The sequence below is a fragment of the Halichoerus grypus genome, chromosome 4 (genome assembly GCF_964656455.1).
Source record: "Halichoerus grypus chromosome 4, mHalGry1.hap1.1, whole genome shotgun sequence".
Lineage (NCBI taxonomy): Eukaryota > Metazoa > Chordata > Mammalia > Carnivora > Phocidae > Halichoerus > Halichoerus grypus.
The window spans coordinates 170524674-170551559 of NC_135715.1; the positions used below are offsets into that span (position 1 = coordinate 170524674).

General features: G+C 35.6%; 1 protein-coding gene across 4 annotated transcripts in view; it reads right to left on the reverse strand.

Annotated features, from left to right (window-relative positions):
• Nucleotides 1-3587: 3587 nt before the first annotated feature.
• Nucleotides 3588-26886, reverse strand: part of IKZF2 (IKAROS family zinc finger 2) — a 153220-nt gene continuing 129921 nt past the window's right edge. For all 4 annotated transcript variants that reach the window (XM_078071286.1, XM_078071285.1, XM_036123354.2 and 1 more), the window contains 3 exons: nucleotides 26023-26160; nucleotides 17689-17832; nucleotides 3588-11962 (listed from right to left, as the gene is read on the reverse strand). In XM_078071286.1, coding sequence (XP_077927412.1) covers nucleotides 11238-11962; nucleotides 17689-17832; nucleotides 26023-26160 — 1007 coding nt within the window. In that variant the 3' untranslated portion in view covers nucleotides 3588-11237. The remainder of the gene's footprint in view (nucleotides 11963-17688; nucleotides 17833-26022; nucleotides 26161-26886) is intronic.

A 26886-nucleotide genomic window follows, 5' to 3' on the forward strand; every position in this document is an offset into this window, starting at 1 on the left:
AAAAAAAAAAAAAAAGAAAGAAAAAGGGCACCTGGGTGGCTCAGATGGTTAAACGTCTGCCTTCGGCTCAGATCATGATCCCAGGGTCCTGGGATCGAGTCCCGCATTGGGCTCCCTGCTCAGCGGGGAGCCTGCTTCTCCCTCTGCCTCTCTCTCTCTCTCTGTCTCTCATGAATAAATAAATAAAATAAAATCTTTAAAAAAAAAAAAAAACAGAAATTACATTCTACAATAAGGAAAGAAAATGAATATGGGGATATAGATAGTGTTTTAGAAATGGGCAAAGAATTACATCAATGATGAAGGAAATTTGGTAAATAATCACAAGCCCACACTTAAGTATAAAAGTAGTCTTTAGGAGACCAAGTTAGGGATAATTTATCCATTTTAAAAATTTCTGCAGAAAAAACTTAATTCCAGGTTATTGTTGCCCTTCTACTTAATGCTGTATTTCTCAGCCTTTCTGATGTTCTGAGTTCATTTGGGATCATTCTGTTTAAAATTAGAGTAAACGAAATGTCATTTATAAGGTATGTCTGCTGAAACAATATTTTTTTGTATCTGCTACTTTGTAATATTTGCTGCCTTGGTCCTATTGGGCTGCTAGAACAAAAGGCCACAGAGGTGATAGCTTAAAAATAAGAAATTTATTTCTCACAGTTCTGAAGGCTGGAAGTCCAAGATCAAGGTGCCAGCATGGACACATTCTGGTGAAGGCCCTCTTCCCAGTTCATAAATGGTGACTTCTCACTGCATCTCCATATGATGGAAGGAACTAGGGAGCTCTGTGGGGTCTCTTTTAAAAAAGCATTAATCTGATTCATGGGGGTTCCACCCTCATAACATAATCACCTGCCAAAGACCTCCCACCTCCTAATACGATCAAATTGGCATTAAGATTTCAACATAATACATTTTGAGGGGGACACAAACTTTCATACTATAGACTTGCTTGCCCCCTTTGTTCATGGGGCTTGCCAATCAGATGCTGAATAAATTTGTTTAGAAAATAAAATGCTGGGCTAAGTATATCTGGAATTAGAATCTAGTTTTAGCTTTTTTGCTTGCTTAGGGTTTTTATAAGAAAAATCACAACCACCCTGAACTTGTTTCCTATCAATAACATCAAGTATCAGATACCCTACATTTTCCATAAGAATTTTGAGAGTGAATTAGATAAAGTCAGTAACAATTGCACTAATTTGCAAAGTACTTGTGGAGAAGGTCATAGTTTAAACTCATATATATTCTGGTTGCATTAAATTACTTGTATTGAAAGAAGCTGTATTTCAGATTAATCAGAATTATGACAGGATGAAGAACAGATAGCAAATGGTACCACATGTTATGCAGAAAAGAGGGGAACAACAGAAAAGATTGTAGACACAGATGATGAGCATGAAAAAGGAGATAGAAAGAAATGTAGATGAATTACATGAAAAAAAACAAAACAGGAAAATAAGTGGGGTGGGGGGAGGAAGAAAAGGACACTCACTCCCTGGCCTAGGATACTCCACTTCCAAGATGTACATCCAATTATACTGCTCTAAAAGCCAAACACCCTAGGTCCCCCATCCCTTCTTTGAATGGGGGATGTTAGAGTTGGAAACTTCATCATTTATAAAAGTTGTATTGGCCATAGTCTTTTAAGATTTTATATCCACCAAACCCAAACCAATATGTGGTAGGCCCAGCGCATGAATATAATATGGACTTTATTCCCATTCCCTCTTAGTTATAGTCTTCTACTTCCTCATCAATGGAGTTCATGAAGTGCTCTCCATGGAGACTGCTAACTCTGCTTGCACTCTCCATCAGTTGAGGTAAAATGACAAGTGATTCCTGCCACTTCATTCATAGGCTTACCCAATTCAGTACCCTTACCGTATTTCCTTAATACCTTTGGTTCTTGCAAAAATCTTGCTTCTTTGCATATGTTCCAGTCGGTCAGATGATCAGGTTCATACACCTCTTTTAAAGGTTTCTAGAACAAACAACTCAACAACAATATGGGCAGTTTCCGCTTTTACTGTTTTGAGGCACTTTTCCTGTGCCTGACAAAATTCCAAGTTAGAAGCAGCTGGTTTGATCTAAGACATTCTAGCATTATAGAGCAACAGTAGGGACAAAAAAAAAAAAAAAAAAAGTTAACCTTGCTTTTTCTCAGACGATTATGTTTTTATTTTCCAGGATCTCCTCCCCACCCACCCCCCTTAATTTTACCCATTTTTCTGTGGGATTATGGATACTTTATCACTTTGTCAATTTCTCCCATCTGCCTGTTAGGCTAGTTTAGGGAAGCACTTCCCTCAAATTTTGTGCCAAATGGAAGAAAAGCAGCAAAATTCAATTTCAGCAGTTATTATCCTCATTGGTACCTCTAGTGAGAGGTTCAAATCATAATGGGAACTTTTAGTGGGGCTATTAATAAAACATGAGGTATTCCTAGAAGTTTAATGGGTGCTTCTTAGAGCCCCTAAGAGCAAGTTGCCAAAATGCTAAAAGGAACTTCCTTTATCAGGTGGCTCATACCCTAAAGACAGCCCTTTGTCTTGAGCATATTGATAAAATCTTAAAATCATATCAAGAATTAAAATATTTATCATTTCTCTGACCCTACTGCAATAGAAAAATCAAAAACATATGGCATCTTTTTAAAAAGTCTTTTTCATTTTGTCAACATTATAAACACATGAATTTGATAAATATTGTTGATCTTCAAGGAATTCTTCATAATGTAATGCTAGACAGTAATTTGTTAGGCTCATTTTTTTTTTTCTTTTTGCCTTGCTACTTCGTTTGTCTTTTCCCCTATGAGTTAGGTATTTTGAATTAAAAGACAGTCAAGGAAGTAAAATGTCATTGAATGTGTAGTTCTTTTCATTCTATGTGAAATTATTGGGAAATGTGATAAGTATCCACAAAAATTTATAAATGCTTACTGATGAAAAATTCTAATAACTCTCAAATGTGATGGTGGCCTTGAAATTGGCATGGAGGATAAGCACATAGCTAAAGGTAAATGAGCAGTCATGTATGTTCTTTTACATTTCTGGTTATGAAGATACTGGTAACAGAACAAAACTTCTCATGGAAAAACATAAGCTGCATTTATAAAATCTGCGAAGTGTATGATTCATATAGTGATAGTTTAACATAAAGCAGAACAGACATCTACATTTTTGCCAGTGTGATCGAACCATGTCTCTGACTTAATCCTTCTTTAATCTTGGTCTGACTCTTAAGAAATGCTGTTTTCCAATATGGTTATTGAACCATTTGTTGAATTCCTTGCATAATTTACTGTGTACTTTGGAGCAACAACTTTCCGCCCTTAGGTTTCTTCTATAAATATATAGAGGATAAGCTCTGACATACATACCTCTTAGATTTAAGGGTAAAATAAGATATATATGAAACCTGTTGGAAGAGTAAAGATGGAGATTCCTGATCTCCAGTGCACCCGTATCTCTGGGTCAAGCAGTGTGACATGTATACACAAGGACAGTAACTTAAGCCTGACATTATTCAAGTTTAATCTTCTGTATTTGGAAGATGTGTTTGTGTACAGAATTCTCACCAGAAAGTTTTTATAGCAAACTTTTTATGTCAGAAGTTTATTTTATTGGTAAAATATTAAATAATATACAGAATTAAAAACTGCACTTACACTTCTGAGAAGAAATAAATCTTGGACAAATTATATGCTTGTTCCTGAGATTCCCTAAATTTATTCCAGTAGCTGTGCACTCAGACAGTACAAACCTTTATAATATAATCCTTTTCACAAAGTATTACAAAGTTTCTGCAGCTTCTTTAGTTGTACACACATACGGACACACGCTCACACATGCATATACAACACTCACACACGTATACATGGTACCCACATACATGCACAGAACATGTATGTGTGTGCATTAAAAACAAAGAAAATACAAGTCCCACATTTTAGTCTGCAGTGATAAAACTGTTTAGCAGAGGTCTCCAAATTGGTAATATAGCAGAGTGACTCGTCACACAGCTACAAAGACTGTTTCAGTATTTCCATAGTAAACCTCATTTTCTGAGGTATTGTATTTGAGCCTTAAAAAAACTACATTACACTGAGCAAACCTGACATACAAGGTCTGGAATTTTAATTTTACATATATATTTATATATATTTCTTTTTTAAACAATTTTTATTTTCCCAAATTATTAGTTTGAAAAAAAAATGAGGTTTACTGGTTTGACCTATTTTTTTTTTCTTTTGCTTCTAAAACTCAAAATATCCTAAAAACTGTCAAGCAATTAGTTTTTAAAGTAGTCTAATTACCTTTGGTATTGTTAAAGAAAAAAATCTAAAATGGCCAAGACACATACTATACAAATGCAGTAACTGCCTTTAAAAGAAATGCCAAAGAAATGTTATCTTTTAACAAAACATGTATTTACATTACAGCAGTTTTACTACAGGGACACGGGTATAAAAAAAGAAAACCAGCATTCTACATATAAATATGTATGATACGAAAAATACTTCTTACTTAAATTTGTATGAAAACAGTGCTCCAAATATTTCTTAAAAATTGTCTTCAGTAGGTGATAGGTGTTTAAAATTGAGCTAAGTGCTTTGCTTTTAAGTTCATTTCCAAAAGAAGGAAAATGAAATAAAAAATATTTAAAACACTGGGCAAGGGTAAGAAGAAAATTCAGTCTTTAAGAACTGCAACTTTTTCAACTTTAGGACGCATTTCTCAGGCAAAAGATTACCAGTTCCAGTGAAAATTTAGCCTAAATATAGATACCATAAGATTAGACTACTGTTTTCAACATTCTCTAATCTTTTGACTATGGAGTGTTTTTCTTTGCCTGTTGTGTCCTTTAACTAACATACCATGATTTTCAAGGGTTTCTTTTTGTCATTAACTAAAGAAAGAATAGGTCAGTTAAAAAAAAAATAACCATAGTTTTTAAGACTTCAAGGAAAGTATTGCACTTGTACAGAAAGAAAAGAAAAATATCTTTTGAACTAAATAGCAGAAGCAATCATTCTGGGATTGCAAATAACACATGGTCTAAAAGATCCAACTATTAAGAGCAGATATGAAGCCTGGAGAGCCCCCTCCAAACCTGGAATATTATTATAGTAATGTTAAAGCATTTTCTCCCAACTGGGAGACAGTTAAGACTTTTTGCTTTAGACTTTTAACATCTTTCTAAATTCTTGCAAAGAATTGTTTAATCTCTCATACATTTTAGAAGGAAAACCAAATCAGAACACAAAACCCAACTAAAAAGGAAGGCAAACATACCATATTATGATGACATAATCTCTGAAGTCCTACTTTAGGTACCCAATATTTGAAAGTGAAAGTAGCACAAGGGTTATATATCTTACTATGTTTAATCCAACTACTTCTCTTTTTAATATAAAACTACACTTGAGTATAAAAATATGTCAGCAAATTATACAGCCAACAAAAATCACACAAAAAAATGTTAAGACTTAAGAGACTGATGAATCGAAGAGTTGACCTAATCGTCACACTAGTGGGGGAAGGAGAGGCAGAGCTGTCCAGAGGCCGGACGACGCAGACAGGGGAGCAAAGAGGGGGTGGGGGAAGAGGCAAAACTTAAGAGCTAACAAAGAACTTCGTTACACAGAAGGGGAAGTGATTTATGTTCAAAATCTGAGAGTGCTTGACAGTCAAAATGTTTTATCACAGTTTCAGAAATTGAACTACTTAAAAAAACACACACAAAATAATAAAACAACAAGAACCCAAACCCAGAGTCCTTCCCTTGTTACAGTGTATTCATTTTTTAAAAATCCATTTCCAGTAAATTAAGTAGAATCCTGATAAGTGCATAGTAGGGGATTCAGTGACCTGCACCCGTTTGAGAAGCTTTTCTTACTGTGTGTCACTTGAGGTAATTTGAAGGGCCCAATTAACTGCAAACTGGCTTATCTGTACCTTTATGAAGTTATATGTTGTATTTTATGCGGCTTAGCAGAGGGCCTCTAAATTTTATATTTTATTCACAATAAAAAGGACATCTTAGAAAACTAGTCATTCACGTACCACTCTCTGTATGGGGTAAAGGTTAATTCACAACAAATTTATACAGAAAATATACAAATGCAATGTTATGGGAGAAAACCCCATAAACAGAATTAGGAACTTATTTCTAAGAGTGCATGTGAAAAATATCCACAAACTTACAGTACAGCAAGAGAAAACTAAAAAGCTAGAAATATAATGTTACATAAAAACCTTATGGAAATCCCAAAATTTTAGGTTTCTGCAATAAATGTAAAAATATTCAAGGTGTCATTATTTGGCCTAGCAATATACTATGATAAAAAGAAACACTAGCGTATCACAGCTTCTTGGTCATATGACATTTGCTTTGTATAACAAGCAGCTTGTTTTTTTTGTTTATGTTTTTGTTTTTTTTTTTTTAAAAGCTGTCATATCCTAACACATCCATTGCAAGTAATACACAATCATGGTAGGAAACCATTTGAGATTATGCTTTGGAGAATAGCAATGTGATATGACTGTTCAGTTTTGTTTTGTTCAAGGAGAATTAATTACCTGCTTCTTTACATTATTCCATAAAACATTAACAGATTAGGAGACAGTGGTTCTCAGACTAGTACAACACTAGTCTGTAAATTCCAAAATAATACTGTATTTTATTGACCAAAAATTCCACTAATAAAGCCTTGTGTGATACTAGAACTTATTCTTCCTTAAAAACAAAACAAAAACACATGCCATAATGCAATTCACAGCTGAAATTTCCCTCTATGCCATATTTTACCTACGTGATTTGTAATGGTATTCAGAAATACTATCAAACTAATAAGATTAAAATCTGGTTTCAAAGTTTCCTTTTACTTTAAACAGATGAGCTGAAATTCTCTGTATTGGAAATTCCTCGTAACAGTTTTGCCGTAAGAACACGAAGATGTATTATATAGTACTCAAATTTAAGTGGTTTTTAAAAATACATAATAAAAGTGTTTGTAGAGCTACAGCAGCTAACCAACACTCTCTCAATGCATTTTAAAAAGGCACCAATATAAAGAAATTTTATAAGTATTTAATACGTTAAATTCAGGATCTTAAGATACCAGTTACTGTATATTTTAATTATTTTGCAGAAACTGGAGGTTTAAAAACATTTCTAAGATAACTCTCATATATACAAACTTCAATTTCACCCCTACTCTTTTTTTCTTTTGCGTTTGGGGATTTTTTTTTTTTTTTTGATAATCGCATACAGATAGTACTTACTAAAACAATATATAAAATATAACTAAAGATGACCACATATGTAACATATCCCTTTTTGTAAAATGAACATTTCAAAGTAAAAAAAAAACCAATAATGTAGCCAGTACCTCTTATAATCTAAGTTCTGTCTTGAAACTAGGGGCATGCAGATTTTTGTTTATATTTTTGCAGTCTTTTCTTTTTCTACTTTACGGAATCATTTTGGAGATAGGATGAAATAACATTTGGAGAATAAAATATGATTTTCATCTAGATGCTTTCACTAATGTACATTTTGTCAAACCTTTACAACATATAAAGACTTCATAGTTTTGTGAGGTGTAGAACCGATACACAATAACTATAAATAAAAACAACATCAAGCTCACTAAAATATTCTGGTCTTTCTCCATTTGCCAACAAGTAAAAGTTAATCATTTTTCTTTTCTGTATCTTCCTATTTAAAAGTTATTTGTGTTTCTTTCACTTTGGAAGTTATACCAAATCAGCTTACAGATCTTTTTGTTTGTTTTGATTTTTTCTGGAAATAGATTGTAAAGACCCAAGGTTTAAAAGTTGAACTAGTCCTAAAGACACACTAATAACTTCTTTAATATTTGTTACTACAATCAGGTAAATTTCCTAAATTGCTCAGGTGTTAATTATAATTTTAATTCTTTATGTGCTATTGCAACACGTGGTCACTAATTGCTCCTTTTCATGACTTTTCTTTAAGAGTGTGTACGTGTGTACAAACATACACTGTTGCACACCTACAATTGCTTGTACGTTTGTAGGAAAGACATTCCCTACTTTGTAGCCAAATCTAAATCCCGGTCTCTCATTTTCCCATTTTGTCCCACCAGAAAATTCTCAACGGAATGTTTTAACAACTTGAAATCTCTTCCAATCTGCTTATTGGTCATTTTCACTGTTCTAAAAAACCAGACTAGAATGGCTTTTTAAAAGTGATTGACCACTATTAGAGAGAGGCAGCACACATCTCCAACAGGAACTGGAGATAAATTTCTGGGCAAAATTAGGGCAAAGCAATGTGATGAATTTCTGAATTTTTGCCAAACTAGAAAAGAGAGGCTAACCCATTTTCATGCCCCTCAAGTACTCTGTAATGTGAAATCTCACCTAAGTAAACTGGGCATATAACTGTTATGTAAAACTTGATTTATTTGGTGTCTGACTCTCATATTATTTTTAGACCCTAACAACTTGCATATTTCCTTTTGTGAAGAAGGAGGCATGCAAATATAGCCATTCAGAGTTTCCCAGAAAGCACTGTGCCCACAAAAATTCTTTCTAACCTGCACATCTGAACTGACCTCGTCCTCATTTGTTCCTGCCACACCCTGAGCCATCTTTACCTCTTTCTGTTCCTCATATCGTGAAGCTAAGAAAGTACAAGTATACACTTGTAGCAAATACACTCTCACAAATATTCAGTCCCTTCCATAAAATAGATTTCCAAAGAGATGGAATGAGAAACAGAGTGTACATTAGTACTGTCTTCAGGGGGGTACTATACAACTCTTTAGGTCCACCTAAAATTCAGCTTCATCCCAGGGCAGTTAGGTACATGATTGTTCATACACTGAAGAAAATTCCTAGATGATGCCAGCAGAGATCCACACACAGCCAAAGTGATGAACATATTATCTGCCATCCAAATGCTTCCTTAAATTGCAGTAAGACACAAAATCAGTAACCTTAAATTATTTACCTTCCTCCAAAAAGGAAAAAAATATAGGAAATTCCAATTTTCTTGAGTGGTTAGGGTAGGGGCAGTAAGGGAGTCTCAAAAGCATGCTTTACTTTTGAACATACTGTATATTCACAATGTACCAAAGCATGCAGGGGGGAAAAAAGTTGACATTCTATTTAAAACATTTCATGTCTCTGTTTTGGTGCATTCTCTTTGATTTAAAGGAACAGTTTGGACATTTCTCCAAAAATAATTACAAGAGGGGCGAGTAAAGGAGAGCTGAGTTATAATCATTTTTGCCTAGCTCTAAGCTGTGTTAGTGCGTAGAAGTCGCTTAAATCAGCAGATGATAAATGAGAAAATGAGTAAAGAGCAGTATTGGGGCCAGGTTTGCTTCTCTGTCCATACATCTCTAATCTTGCTAGTTCTCACAGCATCTGTATTAAGAAACATAGTTTCAGCATCCTATTTAATGATTTTTTTTAGAGCAGTTATCAGTTACTGCTTAACTGAATCAGTATTCAGAAATGGCTATTAGATATTCCAGTCATGGACAGGACTGGCCTCCCTCAACACAAGCAGCATGTTCTGCATCCAAGTGTGTCTCCCCCCTCCCCCCCCAAAATGACTTGATCTCATCTGGTTCCTCCCCTCTAATGCTGTTGGACTGCAGAGAAAAAATAGCACCCTTATAAATGAAATAAAAAATTTGCACATGAAAAATGGAAACATATGCATGGATTAAAAGAAGAGAAAATTTTTACTAAGGGATTGAGATTCATTTCTGACAAGGACTTATAAATAGTTGAATGTTTTCAAGACAGAAAAATGTGCAGGACATGGTGACTTTCACTTGGAGGTTAGGTTACATTCTAGACTCCAAGTAGGGTAAAAATAAGCTTTGTTTTTTGTTTATCTGTAGTCTAATGTACAAGTTACAAAGAAGTTCCCTTTTCCATGCACCAAAAGTGGTAAATATTATTATTGAAGGAATACTAGAATAAATAGCCCTAGTTCCATAACCTTATGGGGTTCAAGTTACCACATTCGGGTGTAATTAGTAATTGCTTTGAGATTTGGAAAGCAAAAACCTATAGCAAGATTTTTATGATCTCCCACTCAAATAGTAAAAGATGATGGACAATAGATAGAACACTGGGTGGTCACAGCTTGAAAAAACCAGTGAAGAGAGACATACCAGAAAAGGGATTTCTGAGTGGGTCCCCCCCCTCCACTGTTAGCCTAATTATATTTTTCTGCTGACTGGTTAACACTGATTAAATGCTGATAAAGTGACAATCGTAAGCATACTTTTAGAAACAAATACGCATAACTATGCTGCCATCACATTATAACTTTAAAAGAAAACTTCCCAAACAAATTTATGAAAAGTAGAGGTCCTTTCTGGAAACTACTGACTGCCTCTTAGCCACTCTTAGACCATATGTTATTCTTAAAACTAGATAAAAATACTATTCATTAAAGGTGTTAAAAGTAAGGCTGCCAGGGTGTCTATAAAATGCCAGTCATCAAAACTATGGAAAACAGTGCTTAAGTTTAGAAAAATAAGATCATAGGACCTCAGATGTATTGTCGGTGTCCTTAACTACCTGTAGTTCAAAGTTTTTGCTATATGGTACAGTGTATAACATACCGTATTATAAATTCCATTGGGGAAGTAAACATAACCCACAAAAACTCATCCAAGGAGTTTATCACTGAAAGTAACAATGTGTTTGTGTTCCATGATCTCTAGAGGGGGAAAAAAAAACAATTTACATTTTGAAACAAAATTCTTCCTTGAAGAGTAAAATTACTTGTACCACTTTAAACTGAGAAAGTTCTACCCAGAAAACTCTAAACTTTCCTGGCTTCAATCATAATCCTGAACATCAGTGGCAAATTAGAATCTCTCAGGTAAATCTATATGAATCAAGTGATTTTTTTTCAAAGCATGATATACCTTATATTTATGCGTGGCAGAAATGGAACTGCTCTTAAATTCCCACAAAATAAACAAGCCAAGTTATCAAGAAACAATATCCCTTGTCCCTTCTCTCTTCTGTTTCTTCCTTATTGTAATTAGGCAGAGCAAATGACACTGCGTCCACAAAATAAGAATTAATGACAGTAATAATATTAAACAACTAAAAAAGGTATGTCAACATCTGAGGGAAGGTGGGATTGTAAGTGCAGTATTTCTTCATGTGCAGTTCGTTACTTCATAGGGGTCCCCTTTGGAATGAAAAGGCCTAGTGGAATGTGTGCTCCCCTCGAACAATGTGTGATGAAAACTCGTAACGGTCCTGGCTTCTGTAGCCACAGATGTTGCATTCCAGTGGGTCCCGGTAGCCATGGCAACCCATGTGAATGGTGTACATGACATGGTCTAGGAAAAGGACTCGGCAGTGCTCACACTTGAAGGCCCTAATCTGTTCTCCTTCTCCATTGAAGACCTTGTAGATGTCCTTCAGAGAGCCCTTAGGAGCCTTGGTGGTATCCAAAGCCTTGACATCCTCCTTCATGTAAGCTGGGCTTTGTTTCCTCTTGGGATTTAAGGCAGGGTTTCCTTGGTAGGACTGGTGGTCATCATGGCTGCTTTCTGAGTCAGTAGAATCCAGGCAGCTATTGCTGGGCGAGGCCTCTCTTTCCTGGGGTCGACTCTTTGGTCTGATGAGAGAGAGAGGACCATCCATGTTGTTTTCATGACTATCGGAGGTTTCCCTGCTAATGGGTCTTTCTATCCTATTTGGATGATAGACCTGAGAATAAGCTGAGCTTATAACTGGGGCCACCTCAGCGATTGTGCTTGGCGGGTGCTGCATCAGTGGGTGAAGGGCCTCAGCTCCAAGGTAGGTGATTGCATTGTTGATGGCTTGGTCCATCATATGAGACTGCATTAGCTCAGCCTCCTTCTCATATGTTAAGTTCATATCAAAGTGAATGTCTGGGTAGCTGAATCGCATGAGCTTTTCCCCTGAAAGGAGGGGGGTGAGAAAAGTAAAACAAAATACAACAAAATCAGTGATTGGATTAAAATATAAATGTACAAAGTTATCGTCTCCATTTTCTATAATATGATAATCTTATTCTTTAGATCAAGCATTTGGGCTCTTTAATTCTGCTGAGACTCACAAATACTCTCAACCTGCAAAGAGGATTAGTAATATGAATTTCACAAGCCATTTGCACTTGTTTTAATGCCATCATGAAAATGCATCTAGGCTGAAAGGTATGATTGACTGTATTATTTGCATTCTCAATTAAAATTTCCACTTGTCTACAGCTCAGCGACTATATGCAAAAGAAGAAATACCAGGTGAAAATAAGTCAGAGACTATGCCTGTTTTGCATATTTTCGACATCAGTGACCAAGCCACAAAGATCACAAAAGCGAGAGTGATCTGCTTATAACCTCTGTCACCTCACTGTTATATAATTTGGTTGCTTTAATGGCTATATTAGAAAAAAAATTATAAAGCCAGCATATGTCACCCTGGAGAATTAAAAAAACATCACCATTAAAATATTGTTAAAAGATGTATTGTTTGGGGGTGTCTGGGTGGCTCAGTTGGTTAAGAGTCTGACTCTTGATTTCGGCTCAAGTCATGATCTCAGGGTCATGAGATGGAGCCCCACATCGGGCTCTGTGCTGGGCATGGAGCCTGCTTAAGATTCTCTCTCTCCCTCTCCCTCCGCCCCCTCCCCACCCGCTTGTGTTTGAGTTCTCTCTCTGTCTCTCTCTCTCTCAAAAAAAAAAAAAAAAAAAAAAAGGTTGTATTGTTTGATAAATTGAATGAAATTTAGGACTGTTTAAATATAGGAGTCATTTCCAAAAGTAGTTTATTTATAAACTTGGAAAATACTATGTTTTGTTGTTTTGCTTCTTGAAATGGAGAATTAATCATTTTTACACCACCCCTTCCTTATTCAGACATATGGGCAATGGTGCTGGTATGTACATCCATTGTTAATTTTCTATACTTTATCTTGATTGAAGGATTTCTGTAGTTTTCCCTTTAATATTTACTTCAACAAATTTATATTTTACTTCAGGATTAGCCATGAAAGAGTTCTGTGCATAAAGCAGGAGAAGTAATTTTAATTTTTCTCCTTTAAATATTGCCAGCTTTGGACAGCATATTTTATCTTTTTAAAATTCTGTCACTAAATACGGTCTCCTACTAATTGCCTGGTTACTTTGACAGGTAAATCTCACAGATAAAGACTTCTTAAAAATATATGTGGACTTCTTATAAATGTTTAGTATGTTGTTATAGATGGATGCCTAGTTTGTAATGTTGATGACAAAACGCTGATCCACAGAACTGCATTCTGGAAAAGCACTTTTGGATAGCTGGTATTAATTTCAGGTTTGAAGAGAGGTCCCCAAAGTGAGATCAGGGTAATGATCAGAGTAATGAAGAAAAAAATGATGAGACCTTATCTCATGGCATTCAATTTAAGATATCACAATGTTAAGAGTTTAAAAGTTGAGCTAGACAAACCTAATCTACATTCTCTAAGCTTACAGTTTACAGGGAGTGACAGCAATTTAGGGATCATTATTAATACAGTGTGATACATGCTATGAGGTCAAATAAAAGGAATATATAATTAGGGGAGTAAAAGAAGACTTCTTGAAGAAAGTGGCATCAGAGATATTTGATGACAAATACTAGCTAAGTAAAGGAATGTGGGGGTGGAGCAGCAAGTAGGAAGGCTCAGAGGCAAGAGGGCATGACTTGTTCAAGGGATTACTTACATTTCACTATATAGCTGAGAGTGGAAATAGATGAGAAAGATGGAAAAGATAATAAAAGGGCTCATTCAACAGCTAAGGAATTGGAATTTTATCCCAAGGGCAATAAGGATTAAAAGGGTTAAACAGGGATGTGACTTGATTAGGTATTTATTGAGATGGTTTAGGAAGTTATTGCCATAAAGATCATGGTGGCCTGAATTAGTACAGTGGCAGTGGAAATGGAGAAAACTGGATGGAATGGAGAGAAATTTAGAAAATATAGTTTCCAGGGCTTGGTGATTATAGACATGGTGACACAGAACATGAGTAAGAGAAAGAAGTTAAACATGGAGCCCAAGTTTCTGGCCTAGGAGACTTAGTGGATGGCAATGAGATAGAAAAGATGATGAGTTCACATTGGGAAAGACTGAGTAATAGTCATGGTCCAGTAACTAAATATAACCAAAATATAGTCTCAAATTTTGGAGAGAGACCTCTACTTGAGATGTAGATATCTAAGTCATCAGTTGATAGAAAGTGACTTCTGAAGCCACAAGAATAGAAGATATAACCCAGGCACAGGTAAAGTGTGAAGAAGAGAAGGTCAAAAATAGAACCTGGAAGAACACCAAGATTTTTAATGCCTGCCCACGGATCAAGGCAAGTTGGATTCTTGCACTGGGCCCCATGTTTACAGAGTTTTTTGCTCCTCATGGAATGAGGAATGTATATAGCCAAGGGAATGTGCCTATCTGGAGATTACTCCCTGGACCATACTCTGGATACCCAGGACCCCAGAATTCCTTGTCCAAATGACACTGAGTTTGCATCAAGGGTTAGCACAGTCCTCATCAAAGGGTCTATCCTCCTGAGTACCAATTTGTGCTGCTGGTATTCACACACTTAGGCCTGAGGAGTGGCCAACACACTACTCTTTATGTGCTATGTGTGGGGTCTAGAATGTGTAGGTTGAAGTGTCTACATACGTGGGCATGAGGCCCGTTTTGGTACTGGACAGAACCAGAGGTAGGTCTAAGAGAGGCCTGGCTGCAGGTCAGGCCGTGGTTCTGCTCATGCTCTCAAGGTCTGGTGTGGAACTCTAAGGAATCTGAGGATTCTATATTTATTTGAACTCAATCTTCCAAGTTAAGAAGGTAGGACACAATAGTTTTTCAGCTTGATTTAAAATATTAAAATATTTAGGCACACGAATGGAGGCCTCCATTAGTACTTTTGCTCCATTTGCATAGCTGTTAAGGGTAAATTCATAATGAAGATTGAGAAGGAGCAAAGAAGCTGGAAGAAATGCAAGAGAGATCAATGTCATGGACACCAAGGAAAGAAGTGTTTCAAAAGGAATTAATTATTCAAGAGTGGCAAATGCTCTCTAGGAGTTGTGTAAGATAGTCTAAAAAGGGTCCACTGCACCTGTCACTATGGAAGCTAGTGGTGACCTCAATGAGGAAGAAAGCCAGGTTGCATAGACTGGGGAATGAGTAGAAAGAAAGAAATTATGGAAAGCAAGCATAGAGAACTCTTTCAACAGCTCCATTTTTTAAGAGAAGGAAAAAGTAGGTAGTAGCTAGAAGGAGACTTGGGTTTAAGGGAAGTTTTTTTTTTTAATGATGAAAATTTATCATATTACATATGAAAAGGAAAATGCCAAGAGAGGGGAGAGGTTGAAAATATAAGTGAGAAAAAGGAATAACAATGTAAGATATTTGGGGGACTGGGATAGGAGAATTCCAGAGCACAAGAAGAGGAATTAACCTTAATTAGAAAGAGGGATACTTCTTTCATTCAAACAAAGAGGAAAAAAAGAAAGTATTCATATAAATAAACATAATCTTTATAAGATTAGTGCTATTATATTGAAACTATTTTGACTGATTTTATTCCCTGTAAACTGAGATATAATACCATCAAGGAGTGAGATACAATGTTTGTGGAGAATGAAGAAATGTTGAAATGGCTACAGGGCTGAGTAGGAGAGAGGACTGTTGAAGAATGGATTAAAGGAGGACCGCTACATACATTGATGGAACAACTGATATTGGAGATCACTTATTCATTGATTTATAGTGACACCAATTTGTAAGGCTGTGGGGTTTTCTCCACAAGTACTATCAGTCCTGTCGATATGAGAAAGATGCTCCTCTTTTCACTAGAGAGTGGAGTTTCACCAGGAGGAGATGATAGAAAGGCAACAAAGTAAGAGAGTCAAGAATATTGTCAAGAGAGTGGTAAAAGTGATTAACCATGGAATCTAAGCTGGATAAGAAAAAGAAAGGAGGACACAAAAACATATGCAGAAAGTTCAGGGATCGTTGGTCTGGAAGACTTGATAAGGTCAAAGAATAGTATTTAACTGAGGAACATGGTAAAAAGGAATTTATAAAAAAAAAATCATAGAGACAGTGTGTGATTATTTTTTATATTTTACTAGAAAGGATAATCCAAATAAAAAATACCATTAAATTCCTAATAAAAATCTAATGTCATTTTATTATTTTTTTTTTAGAAATTTTTAAAAATCAAAATGTAATTTAAAAAAATCTGTCCCTCTTTTCTAAGGAATGTGATCAAATCAAATTGAGACTAGTATCTCTAAGTCATAGGAAACAAAAATATTTCAAACAACAGAACTAAATAGATTCAGAAGACATAAAGACATATTTTCCCAACAATACTAGTGTCTAGTTGGGATATAGGCATTTTAATGGACATCCATCAAATTGATCAATTTAAAAAATAGATGAGATGGCATTTAAAAATTATTTATAAAAAGGAAGAGAGAAAGCAGAAAGAAAAGTTACTTAGGGCCCAAGGCAGGCCTTTGAGTATTCTTGCAAGGGCTTTAAGTTGACCTAGGATCAACTGTGATCTCTTAGGGCTGTTCTCTAGCCTTTTTTCCAATGAGCTCTGTCAGTAACTCTCTCCAGCTTGTCTTAAAATGATATTTTGGTCATTAGTTAGTTCTTCAATTTTAGATTGGAAGGAAATCTTCTCTAAGTGATTACTGGAGTAAAAGAACTTTATTAGCCTTCCCTCCCTGAAATAACCAAGGAGAATATATTCTCCCATTCACCACTCAACACATAGCGGGATGTTCTGCAATACTCTTTGACACTAGAATGTGTGAATCTATTTGAAAATCTTTCTCTTCTAATTTTTACCCTATGTAAAGTCTGTAAGAATAGATATATTACATATATAATTAATGGCAATTCCTTATACAGAATCACTATTTTTAGACATTCTTAAAAAACTTGGATGCTTTTTGCATCCTTAGAGACACTTTATGACTTACAGTGTACAGAATGGTGCCAACTCTGTATTAAAGAATATCTAAGGGCTTGGAAATGAAAAAGAAAACTCTAAATACATCATATTTAATCTTTTTGTTTCAAAACCATAGGTCAGATGAAAACAAAGATCCACATATGAAAGATAGGTCCAAATATGAAGGCTCTTGAATGTAGGTTGCTGCATTATTTTTCTAATGAAGAATTTGGGGGAAAAGATTTCTCTTAATTCCAGATCAAATAGCAAAAGCATTAATACCATGTAAAGAAAAGAGTTTAAAGACCTGGCACTAATGGAAACTGGAAAACAGATTACAAAACTAGCTTATAGATGACACCATTTTCCTCAAGTATTTTCATTTTGTACATAAATGAACATTTTATTTTATATACTACTATACTTTCTATATAATTTCATTTTGAGATAGCAAATTTTATCAGTCTTTTTTTATTTCCTAGGCCCATATACGTAAGGGTGTGTGTGTGTAAGTGTGGTACCCATGGAACAGCATAAAGTAGGAATGAATAATGGACAAAAGAGGTGGGTATTTATCTCTTGAATTGAAATATACCATCCATGTCTCTAATACATGGGAACCTACTTCTGCTCGTTAAAACCACCTTTTAAGAAGTAAAATAATTTGTAATGCTTACCCACAAACTTTTGTGGAGTGGAGCTTTTACGTTTTCCCATATTCCCTGTGAGCTTCTCTATGACAGCAGGTCTCTCAAAAGGCACCAGAGAAATATTGTTGTCCATGATAGGCTCTTGTTCCTTACAATCTTCCATAGGAGGTACTATGCAAAACCATACAAAAAATGCAATCTGATAATTTCTTCAACATTTTAAAAGATACAAAGCTGGATGTGCCACCTTGATATGTGTTAAACATAAGCTAGTATGCTTGAATAAAAGTAGAAAGAATAATCTTTAGTGTTAAAGTACTCTCTCTAATTTTACACACACACACACACACACACACACACACACGATTTGTTTTTATCCGAGTCACTCTCAGATCAATGACATAAACTGTTGGTCACTATTGGTGGCAAACATGTTGATCTTGTTTCTCATCTTACTCCTCTGAAAGTGTTTTTAACATTGATTAAAATCAATACCACTTTTAGACTGCACTATTTTCAAGGCTTTTGGACTTTCTTTTTCTAAAACAATTTAAGTCAACTTGTTTTGCAGGAAAGCTTAAACAGACACACGGAATAACAGCACGATATTTAACCAGTTTTTTTTTCACCCGTGTATTTTCCTGTAGCAGATTTTCTACTGATGAGCGGAGTGAGCTGTTAGCCCTATTGGCAGTAGATAAATACCTGCACAAAGCAGCGTTCATGAAGGAGTTCCAATTCTGAACATGTCTACACATAATAAACTGTGGCCGCTTTATGATTGCAATTTATTTTAAAAAGAGTTCTTCAGCAGGATAAAAAATTCCATTTCATAACTGCCATATTTGCTCACTAAACTACTGCTCTAATTCACTTGACATAAACTCTCCAAAGCTGCTCCCTCTTCATCCCATTTGTCTAAATTACTGTGGGCTAACAGATTAGCTCAGAGATATTGACATTAGATATGGACATTCACAGTACAGACAAAGAATTTATCAAAGTTGTTTTTGAGTAAAAATAATGTCCAAGGATGTTTATGGATACAGTAACATCTGAGGCAGATGAGATCAATGACTGAAGCCAATGTTCACAGGAAAGACCATAACTTATTCGTGATTATCACTGCTTTCTCTAAATTGTACCTGTGCCAGTCCTGTTTGGGAACCTAAAGGTTTCATATCTTAGGCTATCTTTACTAGTTCCGCATATACTGTAAAATGATTTATTCTGCTCCTTTCATTTGTAAAGGATAGTTCCACTGTGTGAAACACAATACATTCTCATTTATAAGGGCGGACACTAAAATAAAATGAGAAAGCAGGAGATGAAAGTTAAGAAAATCCAGTGCACAATTCAGGTGACCTACTTAATAACCAATACAGGTTGCTGATTTTGAAGAAATGAAAAATGGCAACAGAAAAATGTTTTCCTAATTTGGACATGTTTAAAGAAATTGATATTCAATCTAAGTTTTGAGTTAACCTCGTCCTGTACAGTCCAGTGGATGGGCCAGAAAAATTTACTCTTCAATGTCTATAAGATATGGCTATGATTGACAAGAGATGCCGTAATCACTGGATTTTAATTTGGAAGGAAGTTAGGAGTTTCAGAAACAAGGAAACAGTCAGGTCATTTTCTATAGTGATATACTCCATGATATCATCAAGTGGAAAAACATATATATCCCAAGATGTTACATAAAACATTATGTCCTCTTTCAGCAACAACTAAAGTAAAAACACGTACTTAAAAAGAAAAGCAAAGAAAGGCTGACCAAAAAATTCAAACAAGGGTGGTCAGGAGGACGGAAGGGCAGTGGAGAATGGATGTGGTTAGGAACCATTAATTAGATACAGATTATTGTCAAAATCTTAACTTTTGTTTTGGGTGGTGGATTTATAGGCACTTACTACATTATTAAACTTAACTATAAAGCTAAAAAACAGGCCATGTATGGACTGAAGATGAAATTAAGTCACAAACCAGGATCCAAAATGAAAGAAGGGAAGAAAAAAAGGTTTGTTGTTGTAAATTTTGCTAAAAAAACAGCAAAACTGGTTAACAGGGTTTGCCCCCAAATTGAATATATTAATTAGTTTTGAAATGAGTAATCTAAAACTTGGCAGTTTTGCTCTAAGTCTAACCTTGAATTTTCATATTTGCACACATTTAACACTCAAAACGAAACCTGGGTGTGCGAACTGTCCCACACCACATCCACCTCAATTCAGATGATTTGTCCCAAGTTCAATGAAGCTCATGTGAACTGAAAACAATGACTTTGTCAGAGCTCTGGTCTTACTTCTATTTTACATCAGCCCTTCACATATCAAATATTGACGCTGTTTCTACCATATCAGCAATAATAACAATAATTGATATATACTATGTGCTAAGTACTATTCTAAGACTGGATTTAATAATTCATTTAATCTTTTCAATAACCCCCTCGAGATAAGTACCATCTCCATTTTACTGATGGGGCAACAAAACCCCAGAGATTCCTTGGGGTTTACATCTAGTTAGTAGGGAATGTATGAGTTGAACCTAGGTGGTCTGTCTCTAGAGTCTGGGCCCTTAGTCATTATGCTACACTATTCTTTTGTAGACATAATTTGAGTGTTGACTTTTCATAAACAAGTTTGACATATTTTTAAGGTCTGCCATTGGGAAAAGATCTGATACATTTTCTCAATTATGTAACTAATCCAATTTTTTTTTTTTTTGCTTTCAAGGATCTGGGTAGAGTAATGGGCTTGAAACACAAAACAAGTTAAGTTACTTCAATAATGCAACAATCACATAGAGATTTACCTAGGCTAAGAAAACACCAATAAACTAATCTTACTTGTTAGAGCAAACTTCATAACCAAATATCTTCCTTGACCTTATTTCTGATGTTATAACCAAGATAAAAATATTTATATTTGTACTATTACATTATCTCATCACACTGATAAATCTTAAAGACAGAAGCATCTAAGAGTGTTCCCAACATAGCTATTTTTACCAAACAGTCCACTCAAAATTCAAAATCCAAGAAGACAGAGTCTGAGGGACCTGGATTAGGTCACATGTCCACCCTCTGGCCAAGAGAGGGCAGGCAACCTAGGCTGACAGTCCTGACATGGCTTCATGCAATGGGAAACAGTTCTCTAAAGGAAAATGGAAATTTTGTTATCAGAAGAAGGAGGGTATGTAGGACAGGCAAAAATAATGGATGTCTTCTACACTGTCATACATTTTCTCCATGTTGCCAAATATAAAAAAAAAAATTCAATTCTCTTATTTTCTTGGCAACATCCGATGGTGCCAATACTTCCTTGCTTTGGCTGCTGTGAAATCACTCTTCCCATTCTCTCATTCTCCCACTCTCTGCTCTTACTCATCTTCATGGCTTTTTTTTTTTTCCTCTTTTTCTTCCTGGTATGTTGTTGGCCTCCTAGATGTCTCACTCTATAGTTACCCATATAAGTTTAGAAAACGTATTACTTCAGGCTACTGCCTATATAATGATGGCTCCCAAGTATGTACTTCCTACCCAAACCTCTCTTGAAAACTTGAGATCTATATATTCAACTTCTTCTCAGTTTCACTTGTTGGTTCAGTCTCTCACCAGTGCCTAAAAGATAATGTGTTCAAAACCTGAAATCTCCATTTCCCACCCCAAACTTTATCCTATTTTCCTAATTACCATATTCTTTTTTTTAAAGATTTTTTTTTTTTATTATTTATTTGAGACAGAATGAGAGAGAGAGAGAGCACATGAGAGGGGGGAGGGTCAGAGGGAGAAGCAGGTTCCCTGCCGAGCAGGGAGCCCGACGCGAGACTCGATCCAGGGACTCCAGGATCATGACCTGAGCCGAAGGCAGTCGCTTAACCAACTGAGCCACCCAGGCGCCCCCTAATTACCATATTCTTGAATGGCACCACTATCTACCTGGTCATCCATGCTAAATACCTGTGGCAAATGCTAGGTTTCTTCATTTCACCCAGTCTCTTTTCCCTTCTCTCTACCACCTCCTCCTCATATACACACATGGAGGTACTATGTATTTTAGGTTCTACATCTGCAGTTGCTCTCAGTTTTTAACTGTATATTCCAGACTACTAAACCCAACTTGACCAATCAGATTGTTGCAATGGTCTACTTGCTTCTGTCTTGACTCTTCTGATTGATGTCCTATATGTCTAGCAATTAAATGTTAATCCACAATTATTTTTTAGGATAAAGTATAAAATTCTTTGCTTAGCACAATTGGCCCTTGATACTCTGTTCACAGACTATTTCTCTGACCTTATTACCTTCTAATTTCTTTTGCCCTTACAAACTGTGCTCTAATTATACCAGTTACTTGTAGGTCCTTAACTCACCACGCTCTTTAGGCTTCTATATCTTCATACATGCTGTTCTCTCTGCATAAAAGACTCTTCCATTTATTTAGCTGGCCATCTTGCCTTTCAAAATTCCACTCAAACGTAACTTTCCCCAGAAATTCCTCTTGGACACCCAGAATCTGATTTGGACATCTATCCTCTATGCCCCTATAAAGCATGTCAGACAGTGTTCTGTTAGTTTACTGGTCTATATCTTCCAGTAGTTGGTAAGTAACCTTAGGGTAGGGATTGCATTTTATTTGTGTCTCTCATACCTTTTATGATGTGAAACAAATATAATATTCAATGTATTTTTACTGAATGACTTCATGAAGGAAATAATGTTACCCAAGGGAAATAAGTTGAAGAAGTTTACTAGAATTTACAGATTCTTAACTCTGTTCCCTAACTTGCAATAAAGAACTTCCCTTTCTCAAATAATTCAAAGCATAAACTTAAGAATATATGTTCTTGCTTTAAAGCTAGCTATCTTTTGGTTCATGCTTTCATTTTTGTCTTCCGGCAAGGGGGAAAAAGCTAATTACATACTTTAGCATTTAAAGTTTTTTCTTCAAGCTAAACAGACTTGAAAAATGAGCATAAAGATAATTTTCAAATAAGATAATCTGCCATAAAATCCATTATTATTATCTTTACTTCCAAAACTACAAGTCATGAATTTTCTCCTTTTCCCTCAAACTCAAAAACTTTTTAGTCTACCTCCTAAAATATGTCTTAAATGCTTCATCCTGTTCTCCTCTCCTGTTACTGCCTTCTCATTTTTTCCTTGGCATTCTCACTTCCAGTCTCTCCCACCTCAGTCAGGCATCTCTCCTATGTTCTTCATTGGTGACATTTTTCTTTATAAGACACAAATCGGATTACCCCAGTGGAATTCAAACATTGGATTAGCATAAAAGGCTCCATTTTTGCATTACAACCAATTATGTCAGTCTCATTTCCTACCACTTCTTTAACTCCAACTATGTTCAATGTCCAGGAACCTGCTAATGTTATTTTATACCTCCAAGTGTTAGCCTTTGGCAACTGCTCTGCCTGGAACATACATTCTCTGTGAATCTAATTTGTACGATTTTTCTCAACCTCATGTACGAATCAAGCACTGCATGTAAGAAGGTTTTCTTGATTTCTGGAGACATAGTTAGGTCAGCTCTGCATTTTTGCTCCTGGAGAAGTGTGCATACGTCTTTATTACAGCATTTGCTTCATTTTATTCATCTTTCTTTAAAGTACCTATTTCCTACCATACTATAAATGTAAGAAAGAAATTGTGTCCATTTATCTGTGTATTCCCAGAATGTTGTGTGGGAAATTGGCACATAGCAAGCCCTCAATAAATGTTTCCTGAACGAAGTGAAAGAATGCCTCTTTGACCTCAGACATTCCCCTCCCTAGAAGAGTCAACATGGGGAAGAACATGTTTTAGGAAAGAGAGGCTAGGAGACATAACTATGTCAGATAGGAACAAAACAAAACAAAAAAGAATAATTAATTTCAAAGGGCTAATGGCAACCACAATGATGGCAACCCCCACGCCTACCACTAAAAGAAAATATAAAAAAGAAAAGACAAGATATAGCAGGATAGTAAGAGAGAGAAGGATATAAATATGAATTTCACTGTGGCTGTCTTTAAAAGGAGACACATGCCAAGCTATGTATGTAAGACAAGGTTAATGATGAACTCTAGGAGCATTTTGCCAGTATGTTTTTCCTCTTATGGCATTTATCAATTCTTACCCCATATATCCAATTCTTCATTAAGAATGTTAACAGAAGAAAAAGGAGATTAAGGATACTCTCAAATTATTATTACAACATCCCCAGAAGAAGTACAGCATGAAATGATATTAATATAAACTTATGTGGTTAAAACTATATCCAATATTGAAGAACAACTATTTGGGTCTATAAAGGATACCAAAACCTATCTCCTCCTCTCACACTCCCCATACACTTGTCTTTGGCTTTGTCCCCTGCTCTACCCAGTACCTGAGTATCTTCCTCACTTTCCCCATTCTGTTCCAGTTTTAGAGCAACCTATAAAGGGCTTTTGATTATTAAGGGCTAAGCAATCTGGGAAATGAGGGTTGATGCTATGGTTGTTAAGAAGTCTTTTCCCCCCAGAATACACCTGCTTAATTTTTCGTCAGCACTTATTCTATAACTGATTAATTTGCCAACACATAGTTAAATGTTGACTATTTATATACACTTTAAAGTCTTTTAGAAGAGACTCTATTTCTTATTCAGATGTGTGTGCAACACACTTTCCATTGAGTTTTTTTATGAAACTCAATTGAAAAGGAATTAATTAATAATCCAGTCAAATGTCAAAATGGCAAGGAGAGAACATTATATGGAAAAAACAGTAGTAGTACCACAAAATGTCTTTAGAAAATTTTGGCATACCCTCAAGCCTCCACCAGCTACCCTGCCTCAAGCCACCTCTAAAAACAACAATTTAAACAGAAACGGCAAATGAAACCTCAAATGCCTAAGTTAATGCTGGTAAGTAACATAACTCTATAGGGCATGGAACATTTAACATTTCTTCATATTTAATGCCCTGAAATGTAATAGTGAAAAGAACTATTTATTGGGTATTTATTGCACATCCAGTCACATTTAGTTCTCGTACCAAGTCTGTGACACAGACCCCACACAGCCAGGCCAGTTAGCTGGACTCCTAGACCCACCACTTTACATTCCCTGCTCTGGATCCTATGCTATCTTCATAAGCCCAGGTAACGCAAGCTTGCAATATCAAATTTACTATGACATAAAACACAGGTTTTCAAAAATGTTGGTTAATAATAATATAAAAACAAAGGACTCATTCACAATAACAAATAGAATTAAATAATTCTTTAGATTATATAAACTATCCTCAAGAAGAAATGCTTTAATTATTTGGGGTAACAAAATAAATATTTTAAATTAAATTCCCAACTCAACAACAACAAATAATCACTTGCTGTCCTATAAACACAGTTCTACAGTATGTACTACATAAAACAAAACAAAACCCACAAATAATCCTTGAGCTGTCTATAAGTTGTTAAATAGATATTTATATTTTGAAAATGACTACAGCATTTTCCAGTTATATTATCCGATACTGGCTAAATCTTTTTAAAATAAAAGATATAAATGAAACAATAAGTTAAGATTTTTGTATGTACTTATATGAATGATAAAATTAATCGGTATAAAAATATAATTAATAGGACAAGACAGATGCTCCAAACCTCAAGAACTAAAATTCATAACTTTCCTTCATAAGGCTGATTATCAACATTAATTTTTCAGTAATGTAGGGTTATTAGTTGATAAACCTTAGAAACTATCTTCCTACCTGCTATTGTATATTGCAGAGATGAGGATGTTTTGCTTGGGTTTTGATTTTTGTGGAGGGAAGTGGTGCCTAATTTTAGTCTAGATTGTCCCCTACACTTGTAGAAAGCAAAATGAGTAATTTCCAAGATAAATCACAAAACAGATCAGAGAAATTTCCAATTATATCAATTCTATCACTTATCACTTACCTAAGAGAAATGAAAATACACAACCAGCTCTTTTAGGAACTCTGTAGACTTTCCTAGAACCATTTCTAACTACTTGGTGCAGCCAATGAAAGAGAAGAGCAAATACTCTCTTCCTTTGGTGTATTCAAAGCTGGCTGTCATTATTATCTTAATTCAAACGCATGTTATCAGAAATAAATCTGGGAGTTTCACAAAAACTCGGTACAGCTTGTCTGCCAAGGGCCCCAAAGCTCTACTCACTTCAAGTGCTTCAGAAGATAATCCCATGCAAAGTTAATGTGATCTAAAATTGTTTTAAAAAGAGTAAGATTTTATCTTCACGCTCCAGGGTAGAGAGAGAGAACCGTTCAACCCCTAAGGAACTACAAAGGCAGTGAGGGGGGATGCAAATGGTGAATGCCGATTCTACCCACCATGGTGACTCATGGCCTGCCCGGCAGCCTCCATGCTGACATTCTGGAGATAGTTGTGGCAGCGCTCCTTGTGCTCCTCCAATGAACTGCGCTGCTTGTAGCTTCGTCCACAGTAGTTGCACTTGTGAGGTTTACCCACTGCGAAGAGAACTCAAGATCAGTGTGCCGTCAGTCTCCTCCAAAGCAAAATTAACATCTGACTTTTGATAATGTGGAGGGAAACATTTATATGTTTTTCAGACTCAAATCTCTTCCTCCTCCACACACTGCTTTAGGCAAGAAAAGCTAAGTACGAAGACTAAAAGACAGCTAGAAGATAAGGCAAGATCGTACCTTTGGTGTTAGGGGAAATACTGAATCAAATTCATGGTCTGACTGTATCCTAGATCATGAGGGGCTGATGATCAGTCTTCAAATTATGTGACTCGTAACACTAACATTTGCTCTCACATAATTCTCTCAGCTTTGACTCATTCAAAAGACAAATCGGGAGTGTCCTAGATACATGGTGAGAATTTTTTAAATTTATTTTTTGGGGGGATAAGGACAGAGAATTTTTACTGAAGAAAACTAAAATGCAACAAATGGAATGTCATTGTTTAATGAAAACATTATTCACGGTACGGTCGGTACCAAGGACACTAAGAAGAACTCAAGTGATGAGAAAAAGTACAGATAAAAGCAGAGTTTCTCTTTTCTTTCCACCTTGGTAATAGCTATTCACACATGCAAAACTTTGCAGCAGATAAGTGTATTCTCCCACATAAGCACTGTTCTTATATTACCAAGAATTAACCTACTAGGTGCTTTGAGTCAGGATTATTAACAATAACCACTGAAGTCCTAACCTATTTAGTTATACGA